Source organism: Lissotriton vulgaris, chromosome 11, assembly GCF_964263255.1.
Source record: "Lissotriton vulgaris chromosome 11, aLisVul1.2, whole genome shotgun sequence".
Taxonomy (NCBI): domain Eukaryota; kingdom Metazoa; phylum Chordata; class Amphibia; order Caudata; family Salamandridae; genus Lissotriton; species Lissotriton vulgaris.
In genome coordinates, this window is record NC_141699.1 from 707,075,150 (window position 1) to 707,097,098 (window position 21,949).

At 41.1% G+C, this 21,949-nt stretch overlaps 1 protein-coding gene across 1 annotated transcript in view; it reads left to right on the plus strand.

Moving 5' to 3' along the window:
- The first annotated feature begins 3,261 nt into the window (after nt 1-3,261).
- LOC147683354 (period circadian protein homolog 2-like) overlaps nt 3,262-21,949 on the plus strand; it is a 333,862-nt gene continuing 315,174 nt past the window's right edge. The window contains exons 1-3 of the mRNA XM_086943782.1: nt 3,262-3,766; nt 5,689-5,784; nt 16,979-17,133. Coding sequence (XP_086799908.1) covers nt 3,363-3,766; nt 5,689-5,784; nt 16,979-17,133 — 655 coding nt within the window. The 5' untranslated portion in view covers nt 3,262-3,362. The remainder of the gene's footprint in view (nt 3,767-5,688; nt 5,785-16,978; nt 17,134-21,949) is intronic.

A 21,949-nucleotide genomic window follows, 5' to 3' on the forward strand; every position in this document is an offset into this window, starting at 1 on the left:
GTTGGATAATTTGAAGCAGTTTGGTGAGAGACCAGATTCAAACATTCCAGATTTATGCTCCCTTCCCTTGCCCATTCCCATGGACGTTTCCCTAGTGGACTTTAACTTGATCCCCTTGCACATGCTTAGAGAACCCTTGTGAAACCATACTTCTGCCTTTGTGGGTGGTAGGAATATCTAATGATTGAAACCATCCATTTATGGATGCCCCTCTTTAGCTATTGATTTACTTTGGCTAGATTTGTGATTTTATATTTCGAGCTATAAGACTCATGACTGAGCTTCTTTAAATGCTACTTATATGCATTGATTTGGGATCTTTTACACAATAACTAAACTATCTAAATATATCTGGAGTCTTTTATTGCGTCTTGAAGTCCTTTCCAATGAAACTGTGCCTACAATTATCTGATTTCTAAATGCACAATTGGGAAGGTCATAGATTATTTCAGAACATCAGGGTCTTTTGCTCTTGTTCTGTTTAACCACAGCAGAGCTAATAGTTTGGATGATTCTTGTCTAAACTTCTTTATGAGAATGGGTTTTCCAGTTGCATTACAGTATGGTTCTAAGAGTAATATATTTGAACCTAATCAAAAATGTGTGAGTTGGCTACCAATCAATGGTCCTCATTGGGTGACTGTCAGTGGAACATCCTGATTTCTCACCCCTCACTACGACGAAGAAAGGCCCATCAGAGGGCCATCTCCCCTGTGGGTGAAATACAGTGCTAGGTTGAGTGTGAGTAAAAAGCTTCCTCTCCAATAACAGCTACAGTTGTCGAGAAATTACATCACAGTGCCAATCCCACAAGCCAAACTGTATTCCATTCCAAATGTCACTATCAGTAAACATTGGCGCATAACCATAAACACAGGGGCGTCTCTAAGCTCATGGTAGCCCTGGGCAGGAAGCGTAGGTAGGGGGCCCCGGAAGAGGGGGTCCGGGCGGGGTGGAGCACAGAGGCCAGTAAAGAAGGGGGTCAGGGTGTTTAGAAGTGGAACAGAGCCGGAGGCCGCCAAATCCCTGCCAGGGGCCTGCCACACAAAAATGTATCCATCCTCAGAGGATTATTATATTAAGGATATATATTGGCGTGGTGGCCACTGGGGTTTGGTGGCCCTGTGCAGGTGCACAGCTTGCACATACCTAAGGCAGCCCCTGATAAACACTTCTAATCACGAAGGAACTGCAGCAAACAAACAACTTGAAAGGACAAAACTCAATGCACAAACACAGAATCACAAATGCTGTGCATTGAAAGCACAAAGTAAATCTTCTTCCTGGTCAAGCCCCCTGATATGCAAACACACACCTGTCCAAATAACCTCCACATAGATGCCAAATGTGATTCACAGCACACCAGTTGGCAATCACAGAAGCACAGAGCCACATTCACAGCTTACTACATGTGCATTGTCACACAAGTACCCAGGAAAAAATAGACCTAAACTCTTAAACAAAACATCCCCAACTTCCAAGAACCAGAAGAGTCCATGGTACTATAGCGACAAATACAAGTGTGAGCCACACACACAATCATGCATAGCAAAACCCTAAAGGGGCACAAAAGGAATACATATGCTGCCACCATCACACACATTTTGATGTATATCAGTTCAATACAAATAAAACATGTTTTATGGAATATACTGCAGTATGCACCAATACCTATACTTGGTTTCCAAGGAGATACCACTGTGATCAACGTCGTCAGCCATACAACTCGGCTATGCCATGCCACATCGAGGTGTAGGCATCACCTCCACAAACAGCCAATCAACTCCATTAGGCACCTGTCATGTTCAGCGAGCCAGATACAATTCTTCCAGCCCATGGGTGTGTAAGTGTAAGAATGTGTAAGTGCCAGTTATGAGGACAGGAAATCGCTGCAAATAGCATTCCCAGTACCTACAGATACATGCAGATTAGTACAGAAGTAAGGACCTATATATAGATTGGCTATCTTGTAACTAATCTGATTTAAACATAAAGGCCAAGTGGGTTTGTCAAAAACCGCCAGTCAGAAGGGCTGAAACAACCTTCTGTTTCAGCCAACATGACTGGCTACCTCTCAAGCAATGGTAATCATTATTTGTATATAAAGCAGACTGATTGACTGCTAGGCTACCAGTTTAAATGGATGGGGAAGTTTTTTTTTTCCAGGACTATTTTGTGGTCCAAAGAGGCGCAGCACTCCAAAAATGGATGAAAGCAGATTTTCACCGCCCAGGAGAATCAGCTGCCTTACTAGGTAGGGGCAGAATAAAATAGATGCAGCCATATCAACATATCAGCAGATACGAAAGGTAGCACCTACCAAGTAGCGGCACAAGCCACTTCACATGACACAGGAAGAATTGCATTTCTTTATTTCTTGGTTATTGAGAGTGCGATTACCCAGCGAGTATTCTAGTACTTGGGTCTGAAGCTAACTTTTCTTTTCGCATTGCCAGTTCTCCACACACTAGCAGTCACAAGGTGTAAGCTAATCAGAAAGGCATGCTTCAGAAATAGGCAATAGGTGGCAAGTGATTTTAAACTGTATCACAACTTCCAGCCTGAGTCAATTTTACTTGAAGGCTGCTTACCTGGTGTCCTGACACCCTATCCCATTTTCTGAGCTCTCCCACCTGGTCTTACCACCAGGGCCATACTTTCCAAACAAGGAGAGCAGGTGCTGTGCTAATAGTTGCTCTGCCAGAGCCACTGCCAAAAGAGATTTAACCCACTGTCAGCTATCAATCTGCATGGACTAGCAGCTAGAATCCACCCACTTCCAGCTCTAAGGTGCATGGAGAGTCAGTGGACATGGTTGGTGGGCGTCCATCATCGGCATTCCACTGCCTCTTTTGGGTCTTTTGAGACACTTGAACAAGACCTGCCCCAATAGCTTGCTCATGAACCCGTTTTTTCACAATAGTGACTATGAAACTGATTTTACACTGCTTTCGTGTCTTAGCAGTGAACAATCCTATTTCGAACCACAGTATGTGATAAATGCTCTTTTGGCGAGCTGTACGCAATAACACGTTTCTAACTTTTGTACAAATCTTTCAGGAAGGGTAAAATATTACAATTCAAACTGACATTTACACTGAAGATCTTTATTTCTTTTGTTTAATGCTGTATTGTTCTTGCTTTTTACTTCTAGGTTTCACTTTCAGGCACGTCTTTAAAATTCATACAAATGCGCTATTTGTTGTAGTCGATGTAATTTTTCTTGTTGGAGTTCAAATAGTTTTTGTATTTTTATTGCAGGTGTTCATCGCCCCCTTTTCGAGAAAGGAACAGTCTTCTAACAAGAGTCTATACACTAACGACAGAACAAAGTCCTAAAACAAAGAACGGTATTCAATGAAATGTCCAAAGAGTGCAATAACATTAGAAGTTGCTACTGCTGCATCCCGGTAAACCCCAATCTTCAACTTCAATACCAAGAAAATGTTTTACTGCGCTCCATACCCTTAACGGAGCAACCATATGTGAGTGGGTACTCTGGAGCAGTCGCTGAACCTGCAGAAATGGTTTGGGATGAAAGCGGCCTTTCGTTGAAAGCTAGAATTAGCCAGGAAGAGCTTCAGGAGGACATTGAGCTGACCAGTGGCTCCAGTGGTAACGAAATGAACGAGAACGACTCCAATGGACGTGATTCCAATGGGAATGACTCTCCTGGGAGGGAGACCCTTGAGACCGCCAACTGCAGCTTGTATGACAGCCATAAAGATGCAGAAATACTGATGGAGTCCTCAGAGAGCATTAAAAGGTATTTCTGTATACCTCAAGTATCTTACCTATGAACTATAGGGCCTGATTCACAAAGATTTTGTTATAAGTAGGTATGACTTACTCTGGAGGTAGTCCTGGCTTACTGCTGAGATCCAGGAGTAAGATAGAAGTATCTCCAATGTACCCCTTTAGCACTTCTCGCTTACTCCTGTAATGAAAAACGAAGCCAGGAGTACTTGAGGTATTACAAAGCAAATTTCTTGCAAATCGAGCCTAATGTCTTGATAGACATTCAAAATCCCCTTGCCTTACAACGCTAGCTGACAGTGAACAAGACAGCGGGCCACAGCCATGTGCCACAATGTTTTGGGAAGCCTGGGACAGTCTGAGGTGCATATTTTTAGAGATTTCTAAAATAGTCAAACACTAGCAGGAAATATGCACATGAATAATGCGACTGGATAAATCCTACCAGTTACTCAGAGTAACTGGTAGGATTTATCCATTACAAGTGTACAAGTCCACTACTATTGTAATTTATTTACTGTAGCTTGCAGTCACATTATTCACCAGGTCCTGAAGAAAGCTAGGACCAGTTGTCCATCTAGCTGAAACATGTCGACCTCAATACACTATGCCTTGATATAGTTATTATTTAAAACTATTGGGCGTTGTTTTTAAGTTTGACCCTAGTACCATACCTAATAAACTGACTTTTGGTCCTTTGAGTCAATTTTATCTTCACTTTCACTTTTCACTTGCACTGCACTCCATTAGCATCACCAGTGAAGCACTGTGGTCTAAGACTATATCTACGAAATCCATCTTTGCATCATTACCAGGTGCGCTGATCAAGATTTGGATTTATGATACATCTCCCACGTGACGATACTCCACCAGATGGGTGGGCTGATGGGAATTTCTTCTAGCCCTGTGCTATCACTTCAGTGTTATTAATGGACTCACGGTTCTAGACTCAACATGGCACACTTGCAGTAATTTTGACCAGGCCACTTCCTTTTGTTTTACTACATAACACTGGCCCAGCATACCTCAACAGTCACTTCTTTCAGAAAACGTCCAGACCTCCCCTCATCTGGACTCCTACTTGCACACACTCCACGCATATGGAAAATTAGATCCAGAGGTCGAACTTTCTCATACATCGCTCCTGAAACATGGAATGGCCTACACCTACATAGACAGCCCTCCTCTTCACTTCTTGAATTTTAGAAGTATCTGAAGACCTGGCTTTTCAAAATAGTCCCACTAGGCCCTAGGATCGGCTAGACTAACACCTGCTAGGAGCCAGGATACCCCCCTGGGGTGATAGTGTGCTCTGCAAATCTGCATAGCATAACATTACATAACATCTTGTGGTGTCTCTAGTAGCAAATACCTAGCAGGGCTGTAAGGAGTGCAAAACAGTATTTGTTAAACATTTGTATCACCACTGTGGGTTGCTCCATTCTCTATGGGACAGGGCAAAGCATCTTGTAGTATTACATGAGATCACAACCCAAGGGCCATTGCGGAGAAGGAGATTGCAAAGGTAGTTTCTGAGCCCTCCACAAGTGCTTTGATTAGGGCTGACGGAAGAATTTTGCAGGTAGGAGTAAGAATGTCCAGATCATAGAAGACTGGTTTCTAAATTAATTTCTAAATCCATTCATTTTTCTTATGATTATATTGTGCGTAGACTCTTTGAACATACTTTGTTTACAGAATTGTCTGCAAGGCTACAGCAATCCAGCAGCCATCCTGTTTAGCAGGGTTTACTCTTTGTCTAGTATGACATGAGATTGAGACAGGAAAATTGAAACACTAATAGGTGCTAATTTTATAGGAAAATACATATTTGATAGCTGAGCACCTCCATTCCCATCGACTGCAATAGATAATTGTGTGGCAGTTGAACCTATCGGTTTACATTTTAAAACATAACCATTTCTTTGTTAGTTCCAGATCAGCAAGCCAGTCCCTTCATGGGAGCGCAAATGCTTTTCGTCTTATGATGGCAGACACGGAGCACAACTATTCAACAAGTGGATGCAGGTAATTCTGTATGTGTGAGTCCTTAATCTGCCTGGAAAATACTATCGCAACATTAAGAGCCATATGAACTAACAATGACGTATTGTACATTAGAAGACAAAAATATCTTGATGTTGTGTAGCGCTCTTTGTCGGTTGGAAGGTGCACCAGTTTGGACTGGCAAGAATTCTTTCCATTTTGTGAACGTATTTGCATGTGTATAGCAATGTAGCATTTGTAGACAGCAAGAGGTCAATACGAAATATGCCAATGAAGTCTCCTTTTTAGTTTTTTCCCTTCTTTTTGAAATTACAATAAAAACAAATCAAAACATGTTGGTTTACATTTGCATATGACCATGTCTGAACTGGGGTGGTGTGGAGTGCAAAAAAACGATGGATTTAGGCCCAAATATCTGTACTGGGGTGAATGTATGACATTGTTCTGCATTCTGTCCATCAACTGTTATTTTTGCGGTTTACATTAATGTGCTCTCTTATTTATATTTTTTTTAATGGAAAAAATGTAGATGTGTTTCCTGTGTAGGCATGGGATGAGCTCGACCACCAGTTCATTTTACATCCGTAATACCTTTTATGTCTGTGTTGTTGATTGTAATCTAGTTAGGGTTAGTGGGGACCAGTTATACCCATTGGGCTTTGTGCTCAGGGGACAGCCTTGGTGGACTTATTATTTCAGTTTTTTTTGGAGTGGACAGGCATCGAAGCCACCGACAACTACCACTACCACAGGTTGTGAGTTAATTGCCACCTCTTTCTAGTATCAGCAGAGTACAAAATATGTCAACTGAATTGAGTTGTGACTATAGTTTATCATGTATATATTGTTCCCCCTCTATGGGGGTGTCTTATTAACATGGTGGCACAGAAAAAGCTTCACTAATTGGTTCTGTATCTGTTTTGAGGGAAACTCCTGTTTCCTTTGTTCTCCTTCTGGCAAGTTCTCTGCCTCTTCTAAAGTATAAGCGATTACTTTCTATCAAATGGTATGGGTAGAACATATATGATTCATATGAAGTTAATTGATGTATTTATTTGTGTGTTTGTATATGTTTTTTCTATAGAGCAAGCCTAGCCAAAAGGCAACAGAGCGCTGTACATGGTTAAAACAAGCATAAGATCAATGAGTAAGAGAAGAGGAGGTTGATTTGTGGATGGATAATGAATTGTGATGTAGTGTTTGAGGCAAATCTTCAAATCTTTCTCAAATTGGAGCAGCCTTGGGAGGCCCTGATGGATATAGGAATGTTGTTCTAGAGCCGCTAGATCCTGGGTGCATGGAAAGAAAAGGTCTGCAGGCATTTAAACATTTTTTTTATAATTCTTAGTCTGCAATCTCATGTTGTCCCGGCCTTTGAGGCGTGGAGATCCACCAGAGATGGTGAGATTGTAACATAAGTATGAGTGCTGGTCACGATACCTTTGTAAATGATGTAGCTGGTTTTGAAGATGGTGCGGGTTGGCAAGGGCAGCCAAAGGAGTCCCATCAGGGAGAGGTGATCATATTTCTTCAGGCCTTAGGTGAGACATGCTGCAGCCTTTAGAATACCCCAAAGGGCTACCAGTGTAGAGTCTGGGAGGCCATGGAGTAGAACATTACCACTATCCAGATGCAAGAGTATGAGGTTTGAACCACAGTTCTGAAGTTGCTTTCTGGAAGAAACATTTTCACTTTCTTTAGAAGAAAGAGCTGGTCTCAGGCCGTCTTTTAAAGTTCTTTCTCAGTGTGCTCCTTGAGGGTGAGTTTGGTGCATAGTTGATGATATTTTCTGGACCCACTGGGGCAATGGACGTTATTAAATTGAAATAGTTGAAGGAAAAGAAAAGCAGATGCTTTTGGGCTTCTTTAGAAAGTGTTGGGTTTGCTATAAAATGGCCACCCAAATCAATAAAGTGTACAGAGCATGAATTAATTTAAACAGTAGAGTACGAAATTCGAAGAGGGACCTGTAGAACAAATCCCTTAAGGTTCAAAGGGAAATAGTGGGAGGGGCAAATGTCGATTTAAACAGAGTGCGAAACTCAAAGAGGGGTCTACCAAACACTGTGGAACAGTGCCCTAATGTATAATGGGAGACAATGGGAGGGGCAAATGTTAATTTAAGAATGATGGGTAGTGATGAAAAAGTCGAGTACTCAGCATCCTTGGAGATGTGCAGCACGTCCTTACGATAATTCAGCTTCCCTGCCATTTAATCTATACTTAACACACGTTGTCTTTTGAAGAGGTGTTCAAGTGTGCCTCTGATTATCATAGGAACTCTTTAGATTGGGCCAAGATATATTTGCCTATAATTTACTCATGTTTTGTCCATGTATAATTTAACAGAGAAGTTAGACCCATGAAGTGAAATGTGAGGACAGTAATCCTCAGTGTTTCAGGCTGATTAAGGATTTTCATACATCACCTGTTTGCTCCATAACACACAGAGGCATAACCAAGCTCTTTCCTTCGGAGCTTGTGCCAGAACGTTATAACTGCTTTGTGAAAAACTTATGCATTGCAGCTTCCACGGGTATTGATTGTTATCCTGAGATTTGAAAAGAAGATATGTTTCTGAGCTCATCAAATAAAAAAAATATCCCGAGTGTTGAAAAGAAGCTATGCTTCTGAGCTCAGCAAATTAAAAAAGTAAATTGAATTTGTCTCGATGGTGATAGTTGAGCAATGCAAGCTGTACGTTCATTGGTTAACTAAAAGTAAACAAGGACACCCTTGTTGTGGTCAGACTTTAATGGTTAGTTCTGAAATCAAACACAGGGCTTTGCAACACAGCAAATTAATCAGGGGTCAATTATAGTTAAATCATTGATTTTGGTCCTATTAAAATCATCTTAACTACAGCTTAGAGAGTGTCTGCACATTATTATTGACTCTACAGACACATTGATTTGTAGCACTTATTAAGGGCTTTGAATCTCAAATAGAGAAAATAAAGGAAAACAATAAAATCAGACCAGGTTCACCCCAGCAGCTGTCAAGAGAAACTCATTGGAGCAAAGCTGTCCACACTTTCATAGCAAACATTGAACGTTTTTGTTTCTCTTCAATCTAATTACCTTTCTTTAGGTCTTTGAAACCCAAATAGAGAAAATAAATAAAAATTAGTATGGCAAGATGCATTGTGGTGACTGTAGTACCAAGTGACTGTAGGAGAGTAGGGTCTGCTTCCTATGGCTACCCCCACTTTTGGCTGTGCTTAGCTGGTTTTTCGACTTTAGTATGGCTGTGGCCCTGCTAATTAGGCCCACAGCCTAGCTGTTCTCTCTCTAAATTGATACCATGTACTTTAGGTACATACCAGATTGGTTACCTTATGAGCCCCTGTATATGGTACCTTAGGTACCCAGGGCATAGGGACCCCAGAGGCCTACCAGGGGCTGAAGCATGTATTGTGCCACCCCTGGTTAGCCTTCCAACTGACACCACAAGTCTGCACTAGCAGCCTGGGTAAGGTGGTGTAAACACCCCTTACTTAGATATAGTATACCTATATCTACCTTTATATAGCGACACATAGTGACCTATAAGTCACTCCTATGGCAGGCCTTGACAATCCTGAAGGCAGAGTGCTTGGTTTTGTGTGAGAGGGTGCCCTAGCATGAGCTGAACCCCTCTGCAGCTTTCAGAACCATCTCCTTATAGCTGTTCTATGATATAGCCATACCATATACTCTTAAATGCATTATAATCCTCGCGGTTAATGCTAACTTTGGTTTGGCTTTATCAAAACATTGGAATACTACCCCCCCACCAGTTCTTGAAAGTCATAATCTGGCAGGCATGCGGCGGCACCCTTCGGTGGTGCGAAGCTACAGCAGTTTGCGCCACTGCTCCGCCAAAAGTCGTAATCAGGCCATAAGTGTTTGTCCTTGTGACTTGTGATTTTGAGGGGAAGTCCGAATTTTAGTACAAAGTCCAGAATCAGTCTTTTAGCAACAGTAACATTGTGTCTTTGAACAACAAAAACCCTCACCCTAGCAAACCATCACCAGTACATATTGGTAAGAACAACACTGAGGCATCTGAATGAAGTAAATGTGTATGTGGACAGTAGGTCCCCATGAAGCAAAATGAGGAACTCAGGAAGAATTGACACTTTTGCCAACATTCTGTACTTTACAGCTAGCATATAGTGAAAATGATTTAAACGCACACGGTTATCTCTAATGACATTCTTAGCAGCTGAATCATCAAAAACGTTCCCACAAGACACTTCATCTTGCAATGACTGACATGTGGTTCATTTTATCATAGCTACGGCTTCCTTTGGTGGCAAAGCATCAAGTAGATTCTTCACATGTGCCATTTTTGATTGGTGTTCTTGACGATGTGAGCACACCTCTTTGAAGCCAAAGCTGTCCAAAGTCATTGCTGACCTCAAAGGCATACATTGAATTGGTAAAGATTGTGACATTTTGGTTCGCAGCTAAGACCCAGTCTCTATATGGGGCAAAAGCTCACCTACCGGGGGAGACTACATCTGCAGAAGACATCTACCTCCCACTACATAAGTTTGCATACCCACAAATGAATCTACCAATAGTTTTGGGAGGTTTTGCTGTCAGTTTTTCAGTGTGAAGGCAAACAGAAATTGACTATGGGGTGTGTTATGATGTGTTATGATGGGAGGTTTAGCTGTCAGTTTTTCAGTGTGAAGGCAAACAGAAATTGACTATGGGGTGTGTTATGATGGAACATATTCAATCACAGTAAAATAGGTAGCGGTGGGCCTTACATAAGATAGAATGGTTGTTGAGGTTGGGAGAATAGAAAAACTAGGAAATAATACAGAATTCATGTCTAATGCTTTCCATGATATGCAACATAGAGGTGCTGCAAATGCCAGCAGTAGGGGCAAGAATACCTTATTTTAATAGTTCAAATATAAAGGGGCACATTACATCTTCAGTTCAAAGGCATTATTGGGGTATACAGGGAAGCTTTTTCTTGGGGTTCAAACAAATCATAAAGGGATATGCAGTGATAGTATACCCCATTTTGCAGCATATAGGAATAAAACAAGAATCTGTACTAAAATAGCTGATACATGAAGGGGTGGCAGCTCTGGTTTGCCTGTTGTTGGTCTTCTGCCCTCCTTTCCTCTCTTTCTCTTCCACCATGATTTATTAGACAGTGTCGACAGCTGCAATGGTGGAGGGCTCTCTTTTGGTTTCTTTTATATATTTTTTACCTCAGTTCTTGCCACTTCACTACATGTGAAGCTAAGCTCGGGAATAAGCTAAGAGGAGATTACATAACTAACATCTTACGCTCTGCTTCTAGCACTATTCAGGGGTACTGTTCTTATCACTCAGGAGACGTTGTTTGGGGTTAGGACACGTTTTTACGTTTATTTTGTCCATTGCCCAAGTAGGTCCAACCCCCTGGATCACAAGCCCATTTGCTGCAAATTTACAGTCGCACAGTGTGGATCATTGAAAGAATATTGCCTATCACTGAGGCAAGGACTGTGTCTATATGTGTATTTATGGTTATCAACTTGTACAAATAATTCACCACCGTAAACCCTTTACTGATAGGATCAGAACTCTAAGGAAACTCAGGCCCTTATTATGATGTCGGGCGGACTGCCACTGACAGGCCATTGGTGGTGGTCCATCCGACATACAAGGCTCCAACCGCTGCATTACGATGCAGCCGGTAGGACCACAGATGACAGAGGGTTGGACCACAGCCTCTAACAGGATCAAGGATCCCATCTGGGTGGAACCCTAACCCTACAATGGTGGGGGTCCTTGCTCAGGCACCGCAGTAAGGATTAGGATGTCCCTTTCCAACTGCCTTTTCATGGCAGTCCAACCACCATGAAAAGGCAGGCGGAAATGGACTTCAGGGGGCCCAGGCAGAGTCCATGTGACCCTGCTAAGTGGCCTGGGGGGCACATGTAGTGCCTCCCACATATATCCATGCCCTATATGCCAGGCTCCACATGGTCCCTGGCACACTGTGCATGGATGTGCACAAAGTACTTTTTTTCTACTGCTGCTTGTGTTGTGGCCCTTTTCAACTGCATAAGCCGTAGTAGAAAAAGCACTTTTCACAATTTACATAATTATCAATTAAATTGTTAATCACAAATTAATAATGAATTATCAATACCTTATTTTTTAATTAACTTCCCAACCTTTACCCCGAAAACCCCCACAACCCACGCATAAAATATATGTTAAAAATTATAATTGCACAATTTAGGTAATTAATTTTTAATTAAACATTTAATACTTGATACATTTTATTTAATTAACTTATCACCCTTCACCCTATCACCCTTCACCATTACAATCCCAACAGTCTGCACCACACATACATTCCCAAAATATCTTAATTACACAACTTACATTATTATCAATTAAATAATTATTAATTAACATTGGTTAATAATTATAATTATTTACCTTCCCACCCTTTACCCCTTTACCCTTACAAGCCTGACAATCTGCGCGAAAAATATAAATTAAAAAATATAATTAATGACACAATTTACATCACTGTCAACTGAATAATTAAAACAAATTGTGAATTGTGAATTAATTTTTAATAAAAAATGTTCCCACCGGGTACCCCTAAAAACCCCACAACCCCCTATTTCACTAAAAATTAACAATAATAATAGCTCAATGGGGAATGTGGTTGGTTACAACATTTCTTTTAACCCTAAGAAATGAGTTAGACTAAAATGGAATAAAGTAAATCCTATTGAGTTTGAAGCAAAAACTGTTGGAAATAATTATGACTCAATTGTAAAGTGCTTAGTCTGTGACTTGTTCCCAGCTGAGATTATTGAGGAATTTCAACTGAACTGTTCAGTTCAGTTGAAATTGGTTATTAATTTTAATTATTTACCTTCCCATCCTTTACCCCTACAAGCCTCACAACTGCGTTAAAAATATAAATTAAAAATATAATTAATGGCACAATTTACATCATTATCAACTTAATAATTAAAAATAATTGTTAGTACATTTTAATTAATTTTCTTCCCACCCTGTACCCCTACCAACCCCACAACCCTCTATTACACTAAAAATGTACAATAAAATTACCACATAGGTATTTCTAACATTGATATTACTTACCTTACAAAATCGATATTCTTATCGACGATATTCCTGCATCACAACATTTGTATATCACAATAGTAAAAAGTTTATATTGTGTGCCTCGATATTTTTAACCCAATATTTTGTCCGAATACCATGCATTAGCATGAAGGCGAGATTGGTGATTGTTTGCTTTAAAAAGAAAATGTGCACAAATATTTTTCAGCTGAAAAATGTTTTTCTAAACGATAATACAACTTTAAATTCCATTTCTGTGTGGCCTCTTTTAGTAAATCGTTTGTTGCTTGGCAGAGTTAAAAAAAGAAATGTTAAGAAGGGAGAATCAGTGTAAACCCATGATGGACAGCTTGAAAATAAATTAGGCATTTGGAGGCATATTACCAACAACTAGTGATATTTATCGCTAAATGAGCTTAGCAATATTTTTTATATAGCCGCGCATCGCCAGATTTTAGCAACGTTTATCTCAAATGCGATAAAATATCCGGCGATAGCGGCTCAATGCGTGAATATCGCTGGAAATCCAGCGATATTCAGGCATCATCGCCAATAGGGTCTTAACCTGAATATCCACCTCCCATTGGATATACAGGTTAAGAAGTAGTCTGAGCAGGCGTTAGGTTTTGGTGATATTCGCACTTTGCGCGAATTTTTTTATCGCTTCGCCTGCGTTGATAATAGGTGATAGCGATGTTAACGACTGCTTTCAGTCGCTAACAGTTTGGGTACGCCCACTTTGCATGTCATTAGCGATAAATATCGCTGACATGCAAAGCGGGCCCCAAACCGGTCGCTATCGCCTAAAAGCTGTCGCTAACTGCTGTTAGCGACCGCTTGCTATTAGGGCGATAAAATGATCTCCGCTTTCGCGGGAAAAAGTCCCGCTAAAGCAGCGATAATGCCCTTGATAATATGCCCCTTGATTGTTAAAGAAAGTCACAAAAGTGCACCTGCGCTTATATGTCCTTGTAGTTTGTACTGATTGTACTGGTGTAGTTCCCATCTCTAAATCCTGTTAAAGAGGTGCTGCCAAATAAGAAGAAGGGGAAGAAATGTGAATTGAATCGCTAAAGGAGGTCATAGATCCCATTTTGTATAACACAAGAACACAAGCTTCTGCCTTGTGCAGAATTAAAAGCTATTGCTAATGCATGAGATGCATCACTTCCAATAACCCTGGAAAGGTATGATGTCTGTGACTGAGACTGGAAGATGGGTAAAGGAATGGCAGGACCCTTAGCAATTTTGATACCGTTCCAAAAAAAGATAATTGGAAACCACAGCACAGCCGGAATCTCTGAGTCACAGTAAACACTCCAATGAAATGGCAGGCATCCGGGATATCACGTATGACTAGGCCCATGCTGGTGAAGAAGCCAAGTGGCAGAGGAGGGAAAGTTAATCATTTGAATCGTGGCTTGGCTGTACATAAGGTAATGTTGAACCACCCTATGTAAACAAATGACAAGACCTGGATGTGTTGGAAACTGTAACACTTGTTCAAACACAATACAGGGATCTTGAATCAGATAAATCTATAACGCCTAGTAGAACATATATATAGTGCCTTGAGGTGTTCAAATCCAAAGTGCTTAAAGTAAAGAGAAGCTGTTATCAGTTCTCAAGTCACTATTGCATCGTTCCCTATAAATCAATGAAACGCGTTTAGTTGCAGCAGAGACCATATGTGTGTACCTACTGTAATTTAGATGTGGTAGTGCCCCTTGCTTCGGCCATGTCTCCACCATTCGGATGAGCGTGCTTTAACTGACAGCTCAGATCAGAACTGTATTTGCATTTCTGTGTCTGTCTCACAGGTCTAGATTCGAAAATGCTTCCAAATCTTAAAAAAAAACATCCCATTAAGCATTCTCCTTTCTTTCTGACTTTAAAAAAAATATTATTTTTGTTATCATTATATAACCCTCACATGAACACACAGACTAAACATCACACCTCATTGATCTTAGCATCATGCACACTTAAGTAGAAGTACATACCACTGTTCTCATAGCCAGAGCACGTTCAATTCAAATGCAATCAGGTATGTGAGGTTCTGAGGTCATTTCAATCTCGACATGGGCAGTGTTTTAGTTTAGTTTTTAAGCAGAGTCTCTCCGGTATCTTTTTTCCAGATATGGCTCACACGTCTGTCCAACCACTTAATTCTTTTTAGTTTCTAAACCTTCCAGACCTTTTTTCATACAGAGTTTCTCTGCAGCCAACCATGGCTACAAATCTCTGCACCAGTTATTGTAGTTAGGCCTTGTATTATGTATAAAGTGTATTTCACCCTCTTTTTTTTTACATCTAGTGTTTTACCAATCTCATGTTTGTCAGTATCAGCTCTGTGCTGTTACTTTATACCATATATTACTCTTTCTAAGCCTGGGGTGTCTAAAAATGCATTCTTTGTGGACAAGGTCGGTAGATCCCTCTCTACTTTCTTCAGTTTGTACCTACTCATGTCCACTAAGTCAACACATCTCCACAGGACCAAACTATATGGCAGAAGTAAGTACTGCCTGCACCACACCATGGGCTGCCTGCAGATTGGGTTGGTTAGATTCTTGATCACAGGGGTAAAATGCCCCCCATGTAAGAACTCAAACGGAACCCTGTCGTTCTCATTGAGTTATTAGCATACAGCAGAGTTCTTACACATTCACTACTTCATATCTGTGTTCCACAGTTGTTTTCCAATCTCAGCTTGACTTGTAGGTCTCCATTGGGCTCCCTGTGGTCAATGCATCTAGCAAAGAGGACTACAGATGATCACCCTGTCTTAATGATTAAAATATATGAAATATTCCAGCCTCGAGTGGACGATTTAGTAATCCCATCCAAGTGTCACAAGATGCTTAAGTCAGTGTAGCACAAAGGAGGAAGTGTCACACCCTCACACCAAACCAATCCTTGGCCTGTTCAAAAGTTAAACAGGTATGTTCCTCATGAAGGTTATCTATTAGTATACATTAAGCAATCATCAATCACCTATGGAAATGTTTCAATCCCCAAGCGGTGCAGTGGTGTTGGTTGCAGTATTGACCTCACTACTTAGTCCCAAAAGTTTAGACAAAAAGATAAGTGAATTAGAATTTGCTCTAGAGTCATAAACAGATATTTTAGTGTCATCCTACCATCATACCCTGCCATTAAGTTTGTCATAAACAGATATTTTAGTGTCATCCTACCATCATACCCTGCTATTAATTTTGTCATAAACAGATATTTTAGTGTCATCCTACCATCATACCCTGCCATTAATTGTGTCATAAACAGATATTTTAGTGTCATCCTACCATCATACCCTGCCATTAATTGTGTCATAAACATATATTTTAGTGTCATCCTACCATCATACCCTGCCATTAATTGTGTCATGAACAGATATTTTAGTGTCATCCTACCTTCATACCCTGCCATTAATTCTCCAGCTCCCCTTAGAAGCTCTTTTCTTCTACGCTTATAAATTCCTACAGTGCCTCTCTGCTCACAATTATGCTTACAAAATGACAAACTTAGAGGCAGATCATTTTGATATTGACTCCAAACCTGCTGAACTTGTTTTCTTTTAGTATAAGAAAAATCCTGCTTGTGTTGCTCATCATAAACCAACATAAATTGTAGCCTTAGCATACATTTTTATTTTTATTTTGCTTTTGCTATAATGTTATATGTCTTCACCTATCTAGTGCCAGTAGACCATGTGGGTAAATGCCCTCTTTAGAAGTGGCACTTAACATTGTCACATATTTAATCCACGTATATAAATGATTCAGTTCGTTGAAAGGTGCCACCATTTATCTATCATGACATAGTAGCATAAGCGATAACGTGTCGCCAGGCCTTAGACTGCATCAACTCAAGTGAAATAAGAAGTGGAGTCAAGTTTTTTGATCCACGAGAATCATTGGTGCCAAAATGAATAGTCTGAACTTTATTGACTATTCAGCAATTGAACATTGTTTGCGAACTCACTGTGTTTTAAAGATTGTATTTCCCACAATGGATTGCGTGAAATGCTCTATTTTGCCAAAATGCATGCATGTCTGCATTTAAACAAAACCTAATGTAACCACAGTGGCTATTTGTTTTCTCTTCCGCAGCAGCGAACAGCCTGCAAAAGTGAAGCACCAAAGGGAATTGATGAAAATGCTGCAAGAGTTAAAGATGCTCCTCCCACCTGAAAAACAGACCAAAGGCAAATCTGGCATGCTAGCAACATTGAAATATGCTCTTCGATGCATTAAGCAGGTCAAAGGTACAGTAGCAATATTTGTTTCATTTAAGTGCTTCTTTATGCTGTCTATATTTTTAAGTACATTATAAAAAAAATTAGAAAGGAAGAGACTACCACTGAGGTGCTGAATTTAGCATTCCACATAAGGGACTTTTGGTTCTAAATGATAACTTGGCTGGCTTATATTTAACAGTGATATTTATGAAGAGATTACAGTTGTGTTGCTGTGTTAGTAGCTCTTGCTGAATGTCAGAGGGAAAAGGATTACCAGATTGCCAGACATTGAAGGTACAGGAGAGAGGGGAGTTGTAGTGAAGAAGTAGAACTAATTTGACCATACTTGCCAACCTTACAGCAGTTGTGTAATTATTTATGCATTTCACAGGGCAGAAACAAGTAGTGTACTACTTTGTTTGTCAACTTAAACCCATTTTATCCAGTTCCCAATCTGTCATCTCTTACCATAATCAGTTGTCCTGGCATGAGCTCCATATACGTCCCTTGCATGTTTTGACCAACGACATCAATCAGTCAATCAGTCATTTGTTAAGTGCACTACATACCCGCGAGGGTCTCAAGGCGCTAGGGGGAGGTGGGGGCCGCTACTGATCGAACAGCCAGGTCTTTAGTATCCTCCTGAAGGTCAGCAGTTCTTGGGTCTGTCGTAGGCTCAGTGGGAGGGTGTTCCATGTCTTGGCGGCAAGGTGGGAGAAGGGTGTCCCGCCGGTGGTGGTTCTTCGGATGCGCGGGACAGTGGCGAGAGAGAGGTCGGCAGAGCGTAGCTGGCAGTTGGGGGTGTAGAAGGAGAGCCGTCCGTTGAGGTAGGCTGAGCCGGTCTTGTGGATTGCCTTGTGTGCGTGGATGAGGAGTTTGAAGGATATCCTCTTGTTGACGGGGATCCAGTGCAGGTTTCTCAGGTGGGGGGTGATATGGCCGTGTCATGGTACATCGAGGATCAGTCATGCCGAGGCGTTTTGGATGAGTTGTAGTCGATTGATGAGCTTGGTCGGGGCTCCCGCGTTCCGTAGTCGAGTCTGTTGCTGACGAGGGCCTGGGTGACTGTCTTTCTTGTATCTGTCGGGATCCACCTGTAGATCTTGCGGAGCATGCGGAGGGTGTTGAAGTAGGAGGAGGAGATGGCATTGAATTGCTTGGTCATTGAGAGCGATGAGTCGAGGATGATTCCCAGGTTGCGTGCGTAATTGGTGGGAGTCGGGGCTGCCCCCAGTGCCGTTGGCCACCAGGAGTCGTCTCAGGCTGACGGGTTGGAGCCGAGGATGAGAACCTCCATCTTGTCCGAGCACAGCTTCAGACGGCTGATCTTCATCCAGTCAGCAACGGCCTTCATTCCTTCATGGAGGTTGGCTTTGGCGGTGATGGGGTCCTTGGTGAGGGATAGGATCAGTTGAGTGTCGTAGGCATATGAGATTATATTGAGGTCGTGCTATCGGGCGACGTGTGCGAGCAGGGCCATGTAAATGTTGAACAGTGTCAGGCTGAGGGAGGATCCTTGGGGTACGCCGCAGATAAACTCGGAGGCTTCGGAACGGAACGGGGGAGGCGGAAGCTCTGGGTTCTGCCAGAGAGGAAGGAAGTGGTCCATTCCAGAGCCTTGTCTCGGATCCCTGCGGCGTGGAGGCGTGCGCGTAGTGTGCGGTGGCAGACGGTGTTGAAGGCAGCAGAGAGGTCTAGGAGGATGAGTGCTGCAGTCTCTCCGTTGTCTAGTAGGGTCCTGATGTCATTGGTGGCGGCGACGAGGGCGGTCTCGTGCTGTGATTGCTGTATGTTAATGATTTTCTCGATGACCTTGGCCGGGAAGGGGAGCAGAGAGATGGGTCGGAAGTTCGTGAGATCTCTTGGGTCTACCTTGGGTTATTTGAGGAGGGTGTTGATCATCTGTCAATCTGAACAGACTAGAAATGTGATTTTGTCTTTTTTAAGTTAGTTTGTAGGCGAGTTTACAGATTGAAGGGTGCTTTCTGTGTGACTAAGGTTTTCATCAACTCTTCACTGTGGGCCAAATGGACTAAAGCATTTTGCAGACGCAAACCATTAAATTCACGAGATCACCAGGCTTCTGAATTAAAGAAGTTGGTAGACCTCTTCAAAAGTACAATATCCAGTCAAAGAATTTGTGAGGGCACTTTTGAGGAAATGACTTGCTTGTAAGCAGAGTCAAGCATCCTTCTGTCCATCTGTACAAGAAGAGAATAATTTTATGGCCAATAGAAAACATCCAGGATTGGGTCCCATGCAAGTCATGCAGTCTTGCCACTGTTTATAGTACATCAAATTATGAAAATGTCAGCCAAGAAAGACAGTAAAGCCCTAACCTCCATTTTTCACTTTGCCATTTTGATACTACACGTCTTATCTACACTCCCTGTGATGTGTCATACAAGTAGTGTCAATCCATGGAAGATTCCCTTGTGGATTTGGGCCTAACAGGCATGAGTGAAGAACAAAGGATGATCAGTGCTTTTCTTTTCTTCCTCATGTAGGTCCCTTCATGCTCTTAAGGGTGGAGAATCTGTGACTGAACAAGTACAGCTGCCTGTCTTTGCTTCCATAAATCATTAATGACAGAGGAACAAATACTCTAATCCACCATGATCTAAATCACATCCTCAGTATACAGCCACAAGCAGGATACTTCTTTCTGGTCTAGACATGGCAGCCCTAATGCCAGTGCCTATTTTATCTGCACCACTAGAAGGGCAGTCTTTGTGGTCAAATGGGTCTCATAAGGTGGGGTAAAGCACTTTATAAATGCCAATGACAATTCTACACCTATTGTCAGATGCTATATTTCAGCATAGATTCCTGAAACTGTAACTCAGCACTTGGCTTCATTGCTCTGTTTGTGTTCATGAGGAAATACGAGACTATGAAGTATTATATGAGGACACTCTGATACAACACTATACATACATACCTGCTCAAGTCACCTTGATAAATGGGTCAGATCTCAAAACTCTAAAAGCATTTAGCTTCATTCCCAGCAAAATGACAACTTTTTGAAAAGGTGGCTCTGGTCTACTCAGAGGATTCAGATAACCACCCATATGTCTTCAAATAGATCTTGTTTATGTATTGTTTGATTATGAAAACCCTAAGGAGCACTATTTAAAAATGAAACAGCTATTCGCAAAAGAAGTTACACTTGCAAGTTATCAGACTTGTAAATTTACTCTTACACTTTTGAGTTACTTTACTACTTGTGAGTATTCACAAAATCAGAGTTTAAAGTTACTCAAAGGTGTAGACTTACATGCTTACCCACCCTGTAAAAAGGGGAGGAGCCTAACTTACAAGTGTACGTTACTACTAAAAACAGTAGTTAGTCGAGCCCCGCACAAGGCAGAACACTGGTACTTCAATACCCTCTCATGGAGAAAAATAGCGACATGGACTTAAATGTAAACTCCATCCGAAATAATGGTAATCCAAATTTGTTTTTAAATAGTTAAGAATATAAAAAAGTTAATTTAATGTTAAACAAATACATAAAAGACAGTGTGTATTGTTTATTACAGTACAATACAAGATACTAAAATATGAGTAAATTGCTTTTAATTAGTTCTATACATCACTTGTAATAATTGTTTATGCATAATAGATTTAAAAAAAACCTATTTTAAATGTGATGTAGTATATTTACATTCATTACATTTTATTTAAGAATTTAGGGCCTCATCATGATGGCGGTGGGACCGCCACCGTCAGGTCGCGATGGTGGTCCCACATATTGGAAACTGCTTGACCGCCCGCCACATTGCAATGGCAGGCGGATGGTCCACGGTCGGAGAGACAGACCGCCACGGAACCTGTTGGTGTGTCAAGGGGACTTGTATCCCTACAAAAGTGGCGGTGCCTGCACAGGCACCGCCATAGGATTACAATGTCCCTTTCCGCCTTCAGTTTCATGACGGTTAACCCCTTCACTCCTTGCTCTCTGACTTGGGTCCTATGGTGCCCCCATTCATATCCCTGCACCATGTGGCAGGCACTGCATGGTGTCTGCCACAGAGTGCAGGGATATGCAACATGTGTATTTTCTGTACTGCGGCGTGTGCTTGAATCCCGCAGCACATGCCCCAATATCAAACATACACATTGCGACCGCCTTCAAGGCGGTCGCATTTTAATCCCCATGGTGGGACTGCCAATAGCAAAGCTAATAGGATAGCCATCATAATCAGACCCTTAGTTATAAGTACTGTAGCAATTTTTTTACTTCTACAATTTAAATAAATATGTGACATTAATGTACTTTACTATTAACCATTACAATATTTTTACACATTTTTTCCAACTTTAATTCGTTTTTTTTCCTTTGCTTTACTCTACTATAAATAAAAAATACATTCCTAACTAAGTAAAAATATATTATGCATAGTAATAATTAAAAAAGAATGTAATTATATTTTAATGAAATGTATTGCATTAGTTTAAAAATTGAAAAAAGTATATTGAAATAATATAAAAATGTGTACATGGTTTACATTTTGTTATTAAAAAATGCCTTCTATTTTTCCCATCCCTCCTTCCTCTGACTCATCCCAAACCTTTCTGACAACTATAAATTCCCTAACACCCTTCCCAAACTTTCACCCCTTCATTTTAGCCGTGCCTCCCAACTAACTAAAAAACACTACAACTACTTTCAAAAACAACTTGCTACTTCCCCCTTTCAAATCTGTTCCTATCATTCTATCCCTATTCCAAACTCTACTAAACACACAAGAAAGCGCAAAAGTAGCACAACTAATGCACCAGAAAAACAAACCAAAAAGTGTACTAACCTAGTAATTAATTACTAATATTGTGGCCCAGA